The sequence below is a fragment of the Cydia fagiglandana genome, chromosome 6 (assembly GCF_963556715.1).
Source record: "Cydia fagiglandana chromosome 6, ilCydFagi1.1, whole genome shotgun sequence".
NCBI lineage: Eukaryota > Metazoa > Arthropoda > Insecta > Lepidoptera > Tortricidae > Cydia > Cydia fagiglandana.
Genome location: NC_085937.1, coordinates 8,021,938 through 8,041,216, shown reverse-complemented (window position 1 = coordinate 8,041,216; position 19,279 = coordinate 8,021,938). Strand labels below are relative to the sequence as shown.

Below are 19,279 nucleotides of genomic sequence, written 5' to 3'. Positions count from 1 at the left end.
TGTCACAGGAAAGAAAATTAAAGAAGTGCCGCTATGGCAACTAAATAACATTATTAATATTTTAAATTTAGAACTTATAGTTCTTATTTCAATGTTGCTAACATTATTCCCCCACGAGAATCATATGAAATTAAATAAGTAGGTACCTATGTTAATATGAGCAACATTTAACAATTACAGTTAAATTAATATAACTTACATTTTAAAGAAAACAACTGATGATCTGGTAATCAACACAAATGTTAACATATATAAACAAAAGCTCTTTGTTTACAGAATTTAAGAATTAACCATTTGACATTCCTTTGTAGTCATTCTATTTTGAACCGTAATTCCTTTATGATGGCAAGTATGTTGCCGCTACCTTTACAATAGGCATTTTAGACACATTAAACTAACACATTTTATGTAATTATTGTTAAGTTATTGGGAGTACACATATTTTTGTAATAGACCTTTGTGAATATGACCGCTTTTCCAAGGGTCGCTCAACTGCGCGTACTATGCAGTTCTTCCCCGGGAACAAGTTATTTACCCTCGCCATGAGCCACTCGAGAGGAGGTGAATTGTCACTACGCATTACAATTAAACTACGAATACCGAACTCGCATAATGCCTCGCCGAACCGTCTGTAGACATGAAGCACATCAGCTGAGTTGTGGCAACGGCATTCAGTCTGAAACACATTGCACATTTATGTATAACCTTTTTTACAGTGGTCTATTACACAGTGCCTTTGTCATGAATAACATAAGATTACATTTTGTCTTGCATCTAGTAAACATATATGCTCATTTCTTGCAAGCAAGTTTGTTATAGGTGACTGTTTTGGCAATATTGCCGGATGCTGTGCGGCATAAGGAAGCGACGCGTTTTGCAATCGACCACCAACTCGTATAATGCCTTCGCCATCAAGGAAGGGAGTTAGCAGATTTAAATTACCTTTAAGTTGCTTGTCAGATTGCAGCATCCTTAAATCATTTGAAAGGAATTGAGCTTTCTCATGTTTGACTATAGTTAAGTCCTTAAGGTTCTGAGAAGTTGGTTTGACATTATTGCAAAACCTAAGGATATATGCAAGAACACAAGTCATTTTTGCTATAGTAGAGAACTTTTTTATTATTTCAAAGAGATCAGGGTTGTGCACTGTGGTTGTAAGGCACAGAGCACTGGTATGATCAGCTTTCAGTTCAGGTAACTCGGTGGGCAGAGGTGAATATTCTGAAAATATACAATCTTCATTATGGAGGATTAATTGCCCATGCCCATCATGATATTTTGTGAAAAGAGTTTGATTCTGTGGCACATGCAACCTCTTTTCTAGATTGAGAAATCCATTGAGTGCCAGGTGAGAAGTTTTTCCTAACTCAGAGTTGACTTCTTGCTCTAAAGGGAACTTATTGGGCTGTGAGACCTCATATTTATTATCTGCTAGCTTTGTAGATTCCCTAAAAGGTTTTTCGCAATAGTCTTGCTCTGGTATTTTATCTAGGAAAATTTCAGTCACCTTTTTAGTTTCCCCAAAAGCACTTGACAGGTCGCTTTGATATTCATTGCATTCCGTACAAAGCAAAGATATTACCTGCTTGGACTTTTTTCTTGCAGGCAGCTGCAGTCGACCACCGATGATCACGCCAAATGATGTCTGCACTAGTGTCGGACCTTGTGGCGTAGCGGCGCATGCTATTGAAGTACTCGAAGCTGCAGCACTCGAGGTTGTAAGGCTCGGTGCGGAAGTACTTGGAGTGCCCGCAGTCACGATAGGCTGTTTGGTTGCTTGGTCTCCATTATTCTTCGTCTGCGTCAGAAGAATCTGAAAGAAGACACCAGCATCTAGCAGCAAATCCACATCACCATGCTTATTAAAATTCTCATCGGCTAGTTTGCAGTTAGTAGGCAATGTAATGTGCGACTTGTTAATAGGAATCTGTGGCAATTTCGTTGTTATTTTATCAACAACCTTGCAATTGACATTTATTTTGAATGGATAAACAGCAGAATGCACATCAAGGTTTATACATTTGTCAATCGCATGCTTGGCATTATTGATACCAGTTATTTTAGAACTAGTATTTTGCATCGGTAATCCCAATTTATCCACAATCTTCTGTGTAATGAACGATGCCTGTGAGCAACCATCTAACAATGCCTTGCAATATATTACTCGCCCTGACTTAGTAATCAGCTTGACACGAGCAGAAGGCAAAACTATATTATGGGCCCTATTCCTTGTTGCAGACAAAGTTACAGAAGGAGTAGGCTTGTCTTGATGCAATAAGCTATTGTGCTGTAGCTTGCACACCTTACACCGAAAATGAAATTTGCATTTGCGCTTATGTTGCGACAAACAAATCTTACACAAGTTGTTTGTTGAAGCGAACTCCATGCGTTTATGAATGGAAGCTAAATTAAAACTCGGGCAATTATATAATCTGTGTGCACACTTACAGTATAAACATTGCCGTTGAGGCTGATGCGCTGACAGCTTTGCTTGTGCAGCCTCAGGACGGCTGACAAAGCTCTGCGAAGGCCCCTTCACGTCAGTGTTTTCAAATGCTAGGGCACGTTTTTCAACATATCCTAGGAATTCCTTTACCGTGGGCGACACATTCTTATCTCGCTCCAGTTGAAATGCTCTGTAGGTAGGCAGGTCAATCTTCTTAGATAGGATGCAAATGATTATGGCATCCCACTTATCTACCGGCTCACCCAGGTTTTGCAGAGCAGCAAGATGCTGTTTGACAACTGAAATAAAATTTCGTAAATTAGTGACATTAGATCGCGTGATTGTAGGCATATCTAGTAGTGCATTAACATGTTCTTGCGTAATTCGAACTTTATTATCGTATCGTTCCTTCAGTAAGCGCAGTGCTTCTGGGTAGCTGTTGTCTTCTAATGGCAGATTTTTTATTAAATCGAGCGGTTCATCACTTAAAAAACCTTTAAGATAATACAGCTTCTGCACCGCTGAAAAGGAAGTACACTTGTCGATCATAGCTGTGAACATGTTTGTAAATTCGTAATATTCTGTGTATTTACCTGTGAATGTTTTTATGACGACTCGAGGCAGCTTGAGGTTCTCCGACTTGACACTTACGCTAGGGCTCGCTTGAGGAGGGTTGTCTCTCAGGCGGATGACATTTATTATACTTTCTAGCTGTGCTAACAATAAAATATAGTTGTCTTCAACCTCCTCATCATCGGTGGCGAGAGTAGCTGGTGGGGAGGAAAAAAGCGAGGCAACCTTGCTAGTGAGGCGCTCATATTCACGAAAGGCCTCTAGAAGCCTAGTTTTCTTTGCTAGCACTAACTCTATCGGCGAATTTATGAGCGCTTCTCGGTCAAAGCTGTTTTTTAAACGTGTAATTGACCCCTTGGCGCGACCACGGGCTGCTATTGCCTCTTTCTGTTCGGTGTCTGACATTTTTACAATTCTGTATAAAATGCTTTAAACAATCACTACACTTTATAAGCACTAAACAATGCTACACTACTTTTATACACCAATACACGAGTCACAAGTAATTTACTAAGACGGTAAATAAATTGAATTGTTCAAACAAGAAACGGATTAATGGCGTCGTCGCTTTATCGCTGTGTTGAATCGCGGTGTTGCGTTTTCTCGGCGTTCACGTACGGCGCTGCGATTGGTCGAGGAACTCGAGGATTGCGCAATGCTGCCGCCCGCACGAGCACGAAGGGATGCGTTCAGGTTGCACGTTGACTACACGAGACGAATGTTTCTTGCACGCACTGAGCGGTAGTTGGTGCTTCATAGCGTTTTATATGAATCTTGCGTTTTTCTTCGTATTGCGCCGCTCGGCTTTGCAAGACGGCGAAAGAAAAAACGATAATTATTTCATTCTTCTGTTATTGCGCCGTTGGCGAGAAAAATTTAATATTGCACTCTTTATCATTTATAATGCGCCGCTCAGGACTTCAATAAGTCGGCGTGATAAAGAATGATTTCTGACCTTCAATGTAGTTTATTGCGTGATTCCATCTTCGGCGCTGATTTTCTCCATAGAAGGACCATATGAAGCGGGTGACCATATCTTGAAGAAAATTAAAGAAGTGCCGCTATGGCAACTAAATAACATTATTTTTAATATTTTAAATTTAGAACTTATAGTTCTTATTTCAATGTTGCTAACAGGCTAATTCATAAGAAGTACCTACATAAGATATAATTTATGTATGTTCTGGATTGCTGTTAGCTTTTAATTATATCATTTTATACCTATGTTGTTCTATAGTTCGTTTTTTTTTAGCATTACAAATTAGGTAAACAATCTTGATGTGTCTTTTAATTGAAAAACACATTTTAAAAATAAATTACGACAAATATGTAACAATTATGAATCTAATACGATCATTTATATTCTTTTGCTTTCATAAGTAATAGTTTTTGATTTTAAAAAAGCGTTTTTCAATTAAAAGACATGTCAAGATCGCTTACCGTCTTGCAAGTTCTTTCTAATGCTAAAAAAACGAACTATAATAACGAAGACGGTTACAAGTATATTTTATTACCTAAGGTTTTGTGTAACCCGTGCGAAGCCGGAGCGCGTCACTAGTATAATATATAACTTTAAACAGTTACAACTGTTATAAGCTTTAGTTGCTCCTCTCTTTTACAACAGAACAGACGCAGAGCACATAATTTCATCATCAACATCATTAAGCCTTAGTGGCTTAAGAATAAGCCTTAAAATTTATGCTGCTGACCATACTTCACGAATTTTTTATTTTTATAATGGTCATACCATGAGTTAACCGCTCTCATACCGCTCTTTAACCACATCAATATTTTTTTTTTCAAGCGATAACACCTGCGAAGACGCAATGTCATTTTTGTGATAGTGACAACACTGGCCATCAAAACTGATTTGCTTTTCATAAAGTTGTTTGTGTCGTCACCTTGTGGTGGTGATTTTCAAAACTTGTGTATTAACTTCAAATTTCATCAATCTATTGTGCACATTAAAGCGTTTACTGTGTGCTGGGACATTCAAGTGCGTTAGTTTATTTGTAATCGTCAAGAAAACTACGATGTCGGAGCCAAAACCAGAAAACAATGGTAATGGTAGTAACGGAGACGAACAAAGGGAGAACGGCGGAGGAGATGAAGGCGACGCGTGGGGAAGCAGCGACTCCTCACACATACGGCAAGTGGCAAAAATGCCTGTCGATAGGAATGCCGCATATTATAACATGAACCACAAAAACCGCGGCATGGCCATTATCTTCAACCACGAGCATTTTGATATTCATAGCCTCAAATCGCGCACGGGAACGAACGTCGACAGCGATAATTTGAGCAAGGTGCTCAAGGCCCTTGGCTTTAGAGTCACGGTTTGCCACAATCTGAAATCTGAAGACATCAATAGGTACATACAAGACCTTGCTGGAATGGATCACACCGATAATGATTGCCTGCTTATTGCAGTGCTGAGTCATGGCGAACTTGGTATGCTGTACGCTAAGGATACTCACTACAAGCCAGACAACTTATGGTACTACTTCACGGCTGATAAATGCCCATCATTGGCTGGTAAACCAAAGTTGTTCTTTATCCAAGCTTGTCAAGGAGATAAGCTTGATGGAGGAATTACTTTAGCAACCTCTAATCGCACTGAAACTGACGGCTTGTCGAGTTCAACCTACAGAATCCCTATTCATGCTGATTTTCTGATTGTGTTTTCTACTGTGCCTGGCTACTTTTCTTGGCGCAACACTACCCGTGGGTCCTGGTTCATGCAAGCGCTGTGCGAGGAGCTGCGGTATGCTGGAACTGATAGAGACATTCTGACACTGCTAACATTTGTTTGTCAAAAAGTGGCTCTTGACTATGAGTCGAACACTCCGGACATGCCAACTATGCACCAACAGAAGCAGGTGCCATGCATCACCAGTATGCTGACCAGACTCCTTGTATTTGGCAGTAAGAAATAAGTTTTGTTTCTGCATTTGCTTGATTTTCTACTGATTTATCAAGATTAAAACAATCTTAGTTCCATTATTTTTTGTTTTTTAGATTAATTTTGTGTTTTATGTAATTCTGCATTTTCTGTGATCTCTGAAGAGGTGCGAGCGTAAATGTATGAACAAATCTTATTTGAATACCTAGTTGAAAGTGGTTGCTGTTGGAGATTATAAAGCAGCTAGAAATTCATAATGATTATTAGATTAATGTACTTACAAGAGATTTTTGATACATTATTACTGTAGTATATATGTTATATATATACATATAAATATGCCTAGTGAATATACATTCAATTATATCAAAACTTGATAAACCTTTGTATATGGTAAGCTAATTATTACCATCTACTAATTACTTATATTAATTTTCCTCTTGGCTATATAATAAATGGTCACAATAATGAGCACAAAGTAGGATAATACTTATGTATTTATAATTGCAGATTATGTGGGGCCTCCTAAAATAATTACACACATGGGTAGCTTAGATCCTACCACCACCCTGTTACCTACATCTCAAATTTCCTTCCCAGGCCTGTGGCAAAGGAAGTTTTTATTACTTGGTGCATTTATCATAGTTATAATGGTAATTATTACTTTGTTATTTACCTGCTTGAAATGCTTTGATGCACAATCATGACATCCGCAGTACTCAAAATGCTCTGAATTAATTGATCTGATATTTTTATAGACAGTAACAATTTCTTTACATACAGTAATATTTTTTAATAAGATAATGATTTAATTAGGTGCATTAATATATTTACCTATAATGGGTAATTTATTTTCTCATGGGCTATATGTTTAATGAAAATTATTATAATTAACAATGCAACATTAACACCTACCTAATTTGTTTCTCCATATTAGTTATGTTATGTTTTTGTTAATATAGGAAATGTTTAGTTAAATTTAGTGTTACCTGTGAGTTTTATTCACAATAATACTAAAATATAGCAGTGGCGGGGCATACAACCTATGTTAATTTGGCCTAGAAGTATCTCAAAGTAGTAAAGCCAATGAAAGTCGACTTTCTAAAGCCTTGCCCCTGATAAGTTAGTAACTTCAATAAACCTCATAGAATTTAATTGTGTGCTAGTTGTGAATTTTGAAACAGCCACTTGTCATGTAATTTTGCCAGATTTTTGTTTCCATTTGATTTAGTTTTACTTAGTCCATAACTGTATGAGCTTAATTTTATTTTATTGTATTGAAGTAATAGTTTTTAAGTTATTTTTATTTTTCATTGCATAGGTACCTTGATTCCATGAACAAAATAGTGAATATGAGTTTGTTGTATTTGATGAAGTCTTGTCAATTTTGTTTTAGTATATTTTATACAATATTCCTTGAAATGATCTTTTTAAATTTAAGAATTCTTCTGCCATTTTAGTAGTATAGTATAATATTTCATGTATTCATATCAAAGTATCATACCAATGATGTTAAGGAGAAAAATAGATCAAAATTACGTAAGTATTTTAGTAGAAATTTGGAAATGTTCAGAAATATGCTCAATGTTGGACTGGTGTATGTGATATGAATTGAACTGATAATGTTTAGAATGTGATAAAAAGTATTCAAAATACCTGCGAGGAAAATAATTGTAATGATATGCTATGTGTGATATATATGCATTCTTTTTGTACGTGCCTTTAAAGACACTTTAATATTTCGTAGTTATGTAATGATCATAAAAACTTTTTAAAACGCACCATTTCCTCATAGGGATTTTAACAAGAGCATAATAACGGAGTTTGTTAGTGAAACTATTTTTATACTAATTGTGTAAGGTTTATTAAGCAATAAACTTTTCTTCCATGAATGTTTGTTTGAATATGCAGCAAAGTAGGTACCTACCTAAAGAAGTAGTCGAAACAGAAACACAGATCTCATTGACTACAAGATGAAGCATATCACGGTCACGGTACTCATGGGCGCTCCCATACTGAATAATTTAGCATGAGAACGCGACCGCTTGTTTCAGTTGGGTCCACGTTTATCCCTGTTACTCGTGTAAATTAAAAATATTTACTAATAATGAGTTAATCCACCTGTCCAATATGCATGACGTCTCACTCTCTCACTAAGCAAAATGTGGAATATCATAAATCGTAAACCAACCTTATATGAACATGAACTGGTTAACTATAAGGTGTACAAATCAATTATTTTAACGTCGTAACATTTTACAAGTAAGAATTAATGGTGACCTCGCGCTCTTTCTAAGCGCTTCATAGTGTGGCGTTTGATTAATCTGGGGCTCGAAATAAACTACACATGCTCTAGCTTTTTTTTAAGGCGGGAATTGCCTAGGTACTTTTTTGGTAAAGCTTAGAAACGGTTTTCAATCGAGCAAGCATTAGTTGAAGTGCGAACTAACTACAACCTAACTAGTAGGTTATTGAACTTAGAGAATATAACCAAACGGAGTGGCCATTAACAGGCGTTCCCCTCTGTCGAAAATAGGCGGCCAATGGTCAACCACATGTATGGACTGACGTTTATCTGACATGACGTTCCTATACATTTGATGTGCCTCTCCCCCGCGCAAAAAACGGCAGACTATTTTGTACCGAAAATTATAGACATGGTGTCTCCGTTGGTTATATCCTCTAAGTTATTGAATGATAATAAAACGACATTGTATCGTAAAAAATGCTTATATTTAATAGTTAAATATTTTTGGTTTCAATATTAAAAATAATTATTCTAAGTCAATTCCGTGGGCTTTCTCTTGAAGCGCCCAGCACTGATCCCAAAACTGGCTAAGGCGCTGCTCCTGGTTGGCACAAAAGTGTTTGAAGTCTCGCAGCATGCGCGTTTGAAAGGCTTCGTCTCCGGTCGCCGGGTACTGCGACCATTTCCACTTCTTCGATATCATGTGATTCCAGGACCATAGGAATCCCATCTGAAAATAAATATTGGATTTGTAATCATCAGTATATTTTGCGACGTGGGTGGGAAGTTATTTACGTTTTGGCAACAAGCAAATTAGCATTCCAGTGGATATAAAATTACGTATGTGGTTATAGTTATAGAATAACATTGGAGTAGTTGAAAATACAAATTTATCTTATGTGAGACAGCTTGCGTAACAACTAGAGAGATGACATTTATGCTTTTTGAAATTTTCCGTGACAGAGTAGTCAACCTTAACTAAAGTAGGTACCCGGGCTTATATTGCACATCAGTTTTTCGAAAGAGGCTCGGTTAGTTTCGGTGGTTTCGGCTGCGTAGATGTGACGTTTATGGGCCTAATTGGCCTTATGGGCATATTATCGATGGCAGTGCAGTACACAGATCTACAAAGTTGGTAACTACACTTTGCACTGATAAGGCGAGCGATAAAATAAATGCGTCTCCATTTTGTTGCCGTTAATGTACCACTCTATTGATAAGGCCAATTTGGGCTAGCGCATGAAAATGAACTTCTATTGTAGCACACTTCCCTCTTCCAATGTTAATTAGTTTAATTATTTTTATTTTCATAATTCTACCCATTCTCATTTTATTTTTTTATTAATTTTATTAACAAAATATTTGGAAACCGGACTAGTGCACAGTTTCTCCTTTGGATTGGAAGGTCAGATGGCAGTCGCTTTCGTACACACCAATGCACATGTCAATTCTTGGAATCAGGTTGTTGAGCAGACTCTAGTCACCCAAGTGAGCCGTGCCAAGGAGGATAAATAAAATAAACTTATTGTAGCACTTATTTGGGAAAAGGTAACCAAACTTACTCGTCGACTATTGTCGTAGTCATCTTTGTTTTTGCCGCTGACGTGCCGCGTTATGTAGGCCTCGTGCGGGCTGGGCGCCGCTTCTAAATGCACAGGATACCTGATAACAAATGGAATACATTTTAGAATAAATGTGCATTGAATGACATACTTTATGCCTGTGATAAGCGCATAGGCAAATTCTACGAAGTCGTTGGTAGTGGCTTGTTAAAAATAATATTAGCCATTTTTGTCACAAGCACTACTCTAATATCTTTTTCTTCCTCGTTTTATCACGAGCCAGGGTCACGACCAGAACAGGTAGTTGTTTTGTGTACTAATATTAGGTGAATTAATAATTAGTTAGTGGCAACTTCACTGGTTCATATGTTGAATAATATTAATATCTGTAAGCATTATTGTACCGTTTGTGCCCAAATAAACATTAAAACATTAACAGCAATGTTTAGTCAAAGTGTCATCTTTAATGAGTTCCTTTTGTTGAAATCTAACAAAAAACGAGTTGTGAAATCACACACTTCGCTAGTTATCCCTTTATCAGAATCCCAGAGAGATCCCAAGTCATCGAGAAAATGTGCACCATTTTGATACTTATGCGTCGCGTAATCTATATATATAAATGCAAGTGTCCTGACTGACTGACTGACTGACTGACTGATTCATCAACGCAGAGCCGAAACTACAAAAGCCAGAAAGTTGAAATTTGCACACCAGATTGCATTTATAAAGCGTACAAGAGATAAGAAGCGATTTTGAGAAATTCAACCCCTAAGGGGGTTAAAAAGGGGATGAAAGTTTGTATGGGGTTAAAGTTTTCTTTTAAGCTAGAAATTTGAAACTTCGTAAAAAGATATATTATTAAAATACAAGAAAACTAATTTCAGCGTTTTTGAAAATTCATCCCCTATGGTGGTGAAAAAGGGGTTGAAAGTTTGTATGGATATCAAAAAAATTTTCAAGTGGTGGACTTGAATCTTTGTATTTAGGGATATTATTAGAAGACAGGAAAAGTAATTTCAGCGTTTTGTAAAATTCATCCCCTAACAGGGTTAAAAAGGGGTTGAAAATTTTAATCCATTACAAATGCTTTGAAACTTCGTAGAAAGGCATAATAGCCGATTACAAAAAAAGTGATTGCAACATTTTTTGGAAATTCAACCCCTAAGGGGGTTAAAAAGGGGATGAAAGTTCGTCTTCGGATGCAAATTTTATTTTAAGCTAGGAACTTGAAACTTTGTAAAAAAGTATCAAATTCAAATACAAGAAAACCAATTTCAGCGTTTTAGAAAATTCATCCCCCAAGGTGGTGAAAAAGGGGTTGAAAGTTTGTATGGATATCAAAAAAAATTTCGAGCGCGGGACTTGAATCTTTGTATTTGGGAATATTATTAAAAGACAATAAAAGTAATTTCAGCGTTTTGTAAATAAAATTCATCCCCTAACAGGGTTAAAAAGGGGATGAAAGTTTGTATGGGGTTAAAGTTTTCTTTTGAGCTACGAATTTGAAACTTCGTTAAAAGATATATTATTAAAATACAAGAAAACTAATTTCAGCGTTTTTGAAAATTCAACCCCTAAGGGGGTTAAAAAGGGGATGGAAGTTCGTCTGCGGGTGCAAATTTTATTTTAAGCAAGGAACTTGAAACTTTGTAAAAACGTTTAAAATTAAAATACAAGAAAACTTATTTCAGCGTTTTTGAAAATTCATCCCCTAAGGTGGTGAAAACGGGGTTGAAAGTTTGTATGGATATCATGCATTTTTTCGAGCGCGGGATTTGAATCTTTGTATTTGGGGATATTATTAGAAGACAATAAAAGTGATTTAAGCGATTTGTAAAATTCATCCCCTAACAGGGTTAAAATGGGGTTCAATGTTTGAATCCATTACAAATGCTTTGAAACTTCTTAGAAAGACATAATAGCCGATTACAAAAAAAAGTAATTGCAACGTTTTTGGAAATTTAATCCCTAAGGGGGCTAAAAAGGGGATGAAAATTCGTCTTGGGGTGTAAATTTAATTTTAAGCTAGGAACTTTAACTTTTTGGAAAAAAGGTAATAAATTAAAAAACATGAAAACTAATTCAAGCATTTTTGAAAATCATCCCCCAAGATGGTGAGAAAGGGGTTGAACTTGAATCTTTGTATAAGGGCATAGGTACCTATTATGAGAATACAAGAAAAGTAATTTCAGCAACCAACATCAAAATCCACTTGACTTAAAACTTCATACAACTTGCTAAAAAAGAAAAGTACTTAATTTCAACATTGCTTGGATATGAAAATTATAGGTACTAAAGAAGTAAAATGTTGAAGATAAGATTCCACGCGGACGAAGTCGCGGGCAACAGCTAGTTAAGTCAATAACTGCATGCAGTGAAATTGACAAGGACTTCATTTTTAAACACGTGCGTTGGCATTTAACTGGGCATTGGTGGACCTTATGTAGTTGCAATAAAGCTTAAAATATATCATATATTGGGCCGTTGATGGTCGGAACTAGTTTGTTATTGTTCTGGCAATACTTAAGTACTGTTGTCAGTCAGGTAATTGTTTTCGCTGAAAGGTCGCCAAGTTGACAACAGATTGCCTAACTATTTTTATACCTGCACAGGTATCTTTTTGTTATTTCTACGTACAAAAATAGCACTGACACAATAGTGGAATGGAAACATAATAAAAAAGATAAAATCGTGCCTTTGAAATAACAGTTTCACTTCTAGACCAGCGGTGGAACAAAAATGGGTTTTGATAACATTAAAGTTTTTTCTTTTTTGATATGTTATTGTAAGCATGTTAAATAACATTCATGTAAAAAGTTAGAAAATTTTAGGTGGAGCGTTCGGCCATATTTAAATTTTCAATTTTTGCTAAATTAAACTATGTAAATATAAAATTAAAGTTACAAAAAACTTTAACATATTCAATAACACTTTAATTTATTCACAATATTCGGTTTTTAGAAATCTGGAACAGCTGCTTTCTGGTGAACGTAAAAACAGGAATTATTATGTAAATACAGAATTAGAGTAGCTGATATTGCAAAATTACGATATTATCTATCAACTTAGTATACATGTAAAAAGTTAGAAATGTAGACAATGTGCTTGTCTAGATATTGATTTCTCGTTAAGCAGTATAGCCAATATTGAATTAAAGTTTGTAGAGTTAATATTACACGGTCATAATAAAGATCTTACTTCTCACACAAAAGATTAGAAATATAAAATCACGGCGACACTAAATACTGATACGTAAGTATGCATTCCGAGCTTATATTAAGTTACATTTCAAACGCGCGGCGTTTGCGCGCGCCGCGCTGTGCGCCGTGGCAGGAGGCAGCGATCGACGGTCGCGGGCTAGCGGTTAGCGCGGTGCCCTTAAAAATACGCAAAGCGTTTATAAAATTATTATCAATGGTAAATAGTTATTTTACACAGTACACTAATGGAAACTTACCTTCCCTTATTTATTTCTATATGTACTAGGGATTGCCCGCGGTTTCGTTTACGTAGAATTCGTTATCGTGTTAAGTATAGAAATAATAGATACATTTGAAAATTATTTTAGGTGCATTGTCATACAGATAACTACCCTTGTTAAAGTATTCTTCAAATTCAATACACAGGTGTCATTTCAATATAATTTTGCGTAATTTGGCGCTTTTAGGTTATAAATGACTAGCGACATATATTTTTTAAGAGCGATCATCTCCGATAATATTTACTTTATCATAAAATCAATTTCAAACTGATGTTATTCAATATTTATCATTTTAAAGTCAATATTACCAACCAACTGATCCAATTTACCTACGGTAACAACTCAAAATTTGCATCAAATTAAATGCCACTTTTCTTATCCGTTACGAACAATCAAGAGGGCCTTTACGAGCTGATGTGGTGAAAATTTTATTTAACCTTCGTCCCTTAAAACCTTCACTACGCTCAAGGTTCAACTTTACGAACCACTCGCTACGCTCGTGGTTCAATTTTAGAATGTTTGAATTTGTGAATGTGCTTCCTGCCTCGCACAGCCAAACTGTGGAATGAACTGTCCGATACGACCTTCAAACCTTCAAAGACCCCCATCTTAAAGGTCGGCAACGCGCTTGCAACCCTTCTGGTGTTGCGGGTGTCCATGAGCGGCGGTAATCGCTAACCACCAGATGATCCGTCTGCTCGTTTGCCTCCTATTTAATAAAAAAAAATGTTTCCCTTGTTTGGGTATCAATATTAGCACGAGCGGTTAATCAACAACTTTTCCCCTTGTAAAACAAATAAATAAGGTAGGTGAGGTGCAGGCATATGAGGCCCGGCGGGTAACAAGGCCCAGCATTCAAAAATAGCAGTTGCTCCCTATTATTCCCAATTATTCTGAATTTGTACTTGTTGCTAAGAAGGCCCACTGTCAGTGCAGGTAAAAAGGTCTAGTCCCGGGCCTTATTGAACGTATGAGATGAAATATTAGATTAAAATATTTTAAGATAATTTTCAATATTTTTAATCTCTAATTAATAAGGTCGATTTGAAGAAACTTCTATGAAATTATGACTTATAAATAACACTTGCACTGCGTGGGCTGTCAAAATTGCTGCAGACTTTTCTTGGTCTATCTCTAATAATTTTTCACTTGCTTTATTGACCTAAAGACGTTTTAAAGAATCAAAAAGTCTAATAACATTGAGGCACTTATACTTTTTAAAGGCAGTAACTAATTACAAGTGACTTTTTTTTGTTAATACATAGGTAGGTATTTACGATCATCATCATATATTTAAGAGTATGACTCTTGTCGGTGGAGCAATTTCCATGTTTGGCGGTCCTCCGCCTTCTCTTTGACAGCCCGATACGACACGACGTTGATCTTTTCCTTTATTTGATCCATGTACGCTCTCCTTGGTCTTCCCCTCTTCCTGTTTGCTTCAACTTTCCCTTCTATGATATTTTTGATAAATTCGTCGTGTCGTATCAGGTGCCCAAGCATCCTTCCTCTTCTATTGTCTATAGTTCTTAACAAACTCCTCCTCTCTCCTACTACATAGGCCACACTGAATGTTTTGCACTACTGGCCACTGGTAAATATTTAAATTATGAATTGTATATTAAAAAAAAAATACAGGCTTTTGATTATGGAATGTGACAAATGTTGGCGACAAATCGATCGTCTTTTGTTTTTAATGGCTTGTCAAAGTAAGTCAGTGCGTTGAACGTGGCTTTAACGCGAAAATATTTTTAGAGCTATGATTTTGTTATGATTTTAAAAGTTCGCTTACTCCGCAAGAGTGTAGTGCTTGCCTTCAAAATGCTTTTGGGATTAAAGCACCACATCTGAGCATCGTGAGGCGTTGGTATGGTGAATTTAGTAGAGACAGTATTATTCTAGATAATGATTTTCGTGAAGGTCGACCGTCCACGGCGATCATTCAAGGAAACGTGGCTACTGTGAGACGACTCATTGAAGAAAACCCACGAATCACCTATGACGAAATTTGAGGACAATTAGGGATAGGTATGAGACAAATACAAAAGATTTTACAAGAATATTTAAAAGTCGGGAAGCCTTGTTGTCTTTGGATTCTTCACGAATTAACTTCAGTCCAAAAACAGGTACTTTTTGACTGGTGCCGAGAAATGCTGCGTAAGTATAAGCAAGAAAGTTCAAATGCTGTATATAACATCGTTAGAGGAGATGAAACCTGGATTTACTGCTACGATCCGGAAAAAAGGCATTAGTCCAGTCAATGGGTCTTTCGAAGGTGACAGGAGGCCCATAGAAGTTCAACAAGCCAAAAGCGTTGCCAAACATTTTGATCGTCTGTTTTTTTTAAACGCGACTTTTTTGTACCGTACTTTTAAATAATAAAAGAACGTTAAATACTGAGTAGTACACTACCATTTGTGTGCCCGCAGTCATTGAAAAAGACCGCGAGAGACGACCGAGAAGCCGCATCCTCCTGCGTCATAATAATGCGTCCACCGATACCGCAATAAAGGCAAAAACATTTTTTAATTACGAAAACGTGGAAAATGTCTCTTATACGGATTATAATCCAGACATTGCACCCTGTGACTTCTATCTATTTCCCAAAATTAAGGATTTAATTTGGGGTTTGACATTTAAGACCCCGGATAAGGCAGTTATTACGTTTCATCACCACGTCGAAAACATGCAGTCAAGTGATTGGGCCTCATGCTTCCAAAAATGGTCCGAGCGAGTGAATATGTGCATAGAATGTAAAGGGAAACATTTTGAGAAGCAATAAATGTATTATTATGGTTATAAATGATTTTATTCAAAAGTTACGCAAAACTTTCAGTGTGGCCCTCGTATGCGTAAAACCTCTTCGTTAGTTTTCTTTTCTTTTACGATAGAATTGCGAAAAATAGATATTATGCAACGAGTGACGAATTTTGAAACACGGTCAAAGGGAGTGTTTTAACGTGCTTATTATAGCATCGGTCGTAATGTAGCACCAGATGTACTGTAAAAATTATGTTAAAAGATAATACTTACTGTTACGAATAAATATTTATACTGTAAAAAAATATCCCACCAAACACATTTTCATGTAAATTTTGTTGCTAAGACGAAACCATAAGACTCGCACTGTCAAAAAGTTGTCAGATCTCTTGTCGAGCCAAGCTTCAAACTCTACAAGCCCTAACTTCACTAACTCTACACCTTAGTCAAAATATGTGGCTTGGCTGTTTCGCTACCGCCACATGGGCATAAGGTGAAAAATTTATTAAATTCATTATTTTTAGGGTTCTGTACCTCAATAGGAAAAATACTGAACCCTTATAGGATCACTCGTGTGTCTGGCTGTCCGTCTGTCACAGCCTATTTGCTCCGCAACTACTGCACCAATAAGTTGAAATTTGGTATACACATGTAAGTCTATAGCCCAAGGACATACATGTAAAGTAAATAATAGAAATTCAAATAAAGGGGTCACTTTTGAGATGAATGATAAATAGAATAAAAAAAAACTATATCTTGTTATAATTACTATAAGAGAATTAGAATATGAATTAATATAAGAGAATTTTGTTAGAATTTTAATTAGTATAAGATAGATATGTATATTGTCATGTTATTTTCTCGAACTCCCCATCAGCATACAAACCTCCTCAAGGTTTTGCCCACGATGGGTCTTGTAATAATAATGTACTTTATTTAGCTTATTGTTCAATAAATTAAATATATATATATGTATATATATATATATATATATATATATATATATATATATAATGGATGGATGGTAATTTTTTGCGTATTTTCTTAAATAACTTCTAAACTATTTATTTTAAAATTATGAAAAAATATATCTGAGATTCTTACAATGAGCCCCTTCGTTTGATATATATATATATATATATATTACCATTCCCCCCCCCCTTATCTCCGAAACTACTAGGTCTAAAATTATGAAAAAAATACACATATTAGCTCTCTTCCTATAGATGACAGGAAAACCTATTAGAAATGTGCAGTCAAGCGTGAGTCGGACTTAAGTACCTAGTTTTCCGATACCTACGGGTTTTTCAAAGACATTTTATTCACTTTTCTCTAAAAAAAATATATTGTTAAAAATTGTGTAATGTACAGAACCCTTGGAACGCGAGTGCGACTCGCATTTGGGCGGTTTTTGTATTATACTTACATACAATAGTTCTTGTAGAAACGAAACGGCCAAGCCACACACTTTTGGTGTAGAGCTAGTAAAGTTAGAGGGCTTGTAGAGTTAGAAGCTTGGCAAGAGATCTGATAACTTTTTGACAGTGCGAGCCTTATGGTTTCGTTTGGGCAACATTTTACATCAAAATGTTTTTGATGGGATTTCACTTCTTTTTGTAAGTTGTTTATGACAATCTTCCATCCAATAATTTAAAGGTTTGGGGGTGATTTACTATTAAAAATCCTGAAATAAGTATCTGGGAGCATCTGTTACACAATGTACTTTTTACTGATTCCCCATATAAACCCTTCACCCCGTAAGGGTAAACTTTGGGGTTGAAATCTGCCTTCACCCCGTAAGGGTAAACTTTGAGGTTGAAATCTATTCTATATCCTTCCCCATAACAATACCTATCTACATACCAAATTTCAACTAAATCGGTTCAGCGATTATTGATTTCCCATACAAAATTAAACCCCATCTTCATCCCCTTTGGGATAATTTTTTTTTAATTTATTTGTTGTTTGTGTACTAAAACTATCTTACATACCAAATTTCAGCTTCTTAGAGGACTTCAGGAAGTACTCGGTATTGATGATCATCAAGTGAGTGAGTCAGTGACGAAATCGAAGTTTTTAGATATGAATAAAATCTAAAGTATAAGAGCTATGCAATTGATATGCTTAATAAGTCCGAGAACTTTGTTTATCTGGTATAATCCAACCCCAAGTTATGAGGGTTCCAAAAAACGACAAAGCGCTTCGAGAAAAGGTAGATAGTGCCCTTGCGCTTTTCTCGTCTTGGCGGGGGCACTGCCGTGCCCCCAGATGTTAAAAGATGAGAGTACTGTAACTAATAAAGATTTATGTTTAGTTACCTACTATTTTCGCGTAATCTAGACAATTTTTATATCTTTAGTTATTAAGACCCAAAATAATTATTTTCACTTATTATAAATAAATCCTCCTGTTATGAAGTATCAAATATTGTTATTTGTATATGTCTAACTCTTAAGTTAAAAACAATAAAATCTGTTATTACCTACTGTCAAAATGATTATTTTTTGCGGGATTAAGTAATACACTGGTAGTGTTCAATAAGGCCCATAATAGGACTTTTATAAAAGGTATATTTTCCAAGAGTATCGTAATATTTTTATAACTATTTTGGTATAATGAAGAAACTTAAATAAATGAGAAACCTATTTGAGTGAGTTTCTCATACTTCATATCCTGTTTATTAAAAAAAAAAAACATTTTAATTTAAGGTGGGCTGTATATAGGCATATACGGCCCACACGGAATATACAATAAGGTAAGTGAGGCCACTTACCTTATTGTATATTCAGGATGTATACCGTGTAATATTGATCAGTTGGTTTATAATATACATATTATGATATTGACGTTGAATAGGACAGGACATGACAATAGGAACCAGAAATAGGTATAGTTGGTCAAACCAATTTGTCAGTAAATAAAAACGAAAAACTATATTCATCCTTTTCTTTTGGGTGCTAGTACTAGTGTAAGTCAAAGATAGTATGATGATTCTCCCTGTCTATGTTTGAAATGAGACAGTCCTTTGACAAACTATGTATAGTAAAAAATAGTTGTGAATATCTTGTACATTTTTATTACAATATTAGTCAAGATAATGAAATATAGCTGGTCAAGCAAATCTTGTCACTAAAAAAAGGCGCGAAATTCAAATTTTCTATGGAACGATATCCCTTCGCGCCTACATTTTTCAAATTTGCCGCCTCTTTCTACTGACAAGATCTGATTGACCAGCTGTAGGTATTTTTACTTAATAAGATATTTTAATTTCACGTAATGTCCGCATCTAATTTATATAGTTATGTGC

The 19,279-nt window shown here is 35.8% G+C and overlaps 3 protein-coding genes across 4 annotated transcripts in view; 1 reads left to right on the top strand and 2 right to left on the bottom strand.

Moving 5' to 3' along the window:
* Nucleotides 1-99: 99 nt before the first annotated feature.
* Nucleotides 100-3,683, bottom strand: LOC134665573 (uncharacterized). 2 transcript variants are annotated; one of them, XM_063522544.1, is made up of 2 exons: nt 3,040-3,683; nt 100-2,745 (listed from the first exon to the last, which is right to left on the bottom strand). In XM_063522544.1, the coding sequence occupies exons 1-2, from the start codon at nt 3,422-3,424 to the stop codon at nt 740-742; spliced, it is 2,391 nt and encodes a 796-aa protein (XP_063378614.1). In that variant the 5' UTR covers nt 3,425-3,683; the 3' UTR covers nt 100-739. The 2 variants fall into 2 exon arrangements, with proteins under 2 accessions (XP_063378614.1, XP_063378615.1); XM_063522545.1 differs by having other exon boundaries at nt 1,731-1,813; nt 2,449-3,642.
* A 1,181-nt stretch (nt 3,684-4,864) lies between these two features.
* LOC134665065 (caspase-1-like) lies at nt 4,865-7,813 on the top strand. Its single transcript, XM_063521860.1, has 2 exons — nt 4,865-5,944; nt 6,432-7,813. The coding sequence occupies exons 1-2, from the start codon at nt 5,053-5,055 to the stop codon at nt 6,626-6,628; spliced, it is 1,089 nt and encodes a 362-aa protein (XP_063377930.1). The 5' UTR covers nt 4,865-5,052; the 3' UTR covers nt 6,629-7,813.
* An 819-nt stretch (nt 7,814-8,632) lies between these two features.
* The window catches only part of LOC134665102 (GATOR complex protein Iml1), a 43,408-nt gene continuing 32,761 nt past the window's right edge, over nt 8,633-19,279 (bottom strand). Inside the window, exons 27-28 of the mRNA XM_063521926.1 lie at nt 9,732-9,831; nt 8,633-8,899 (exon numbers count right to left, since the gene is read on the bottom strand). Of these exons, the coding sequence (XP_063377996.1) occupies nt 8,696-8,899; nt 9,732-9,831 (304 nt within the window). The 3' untranslated portion in view covers nt 8,633-8,695. The remainder of the gene's footprint in view (nt 8,900-9,731; nt 9,832-19,279) is intronic.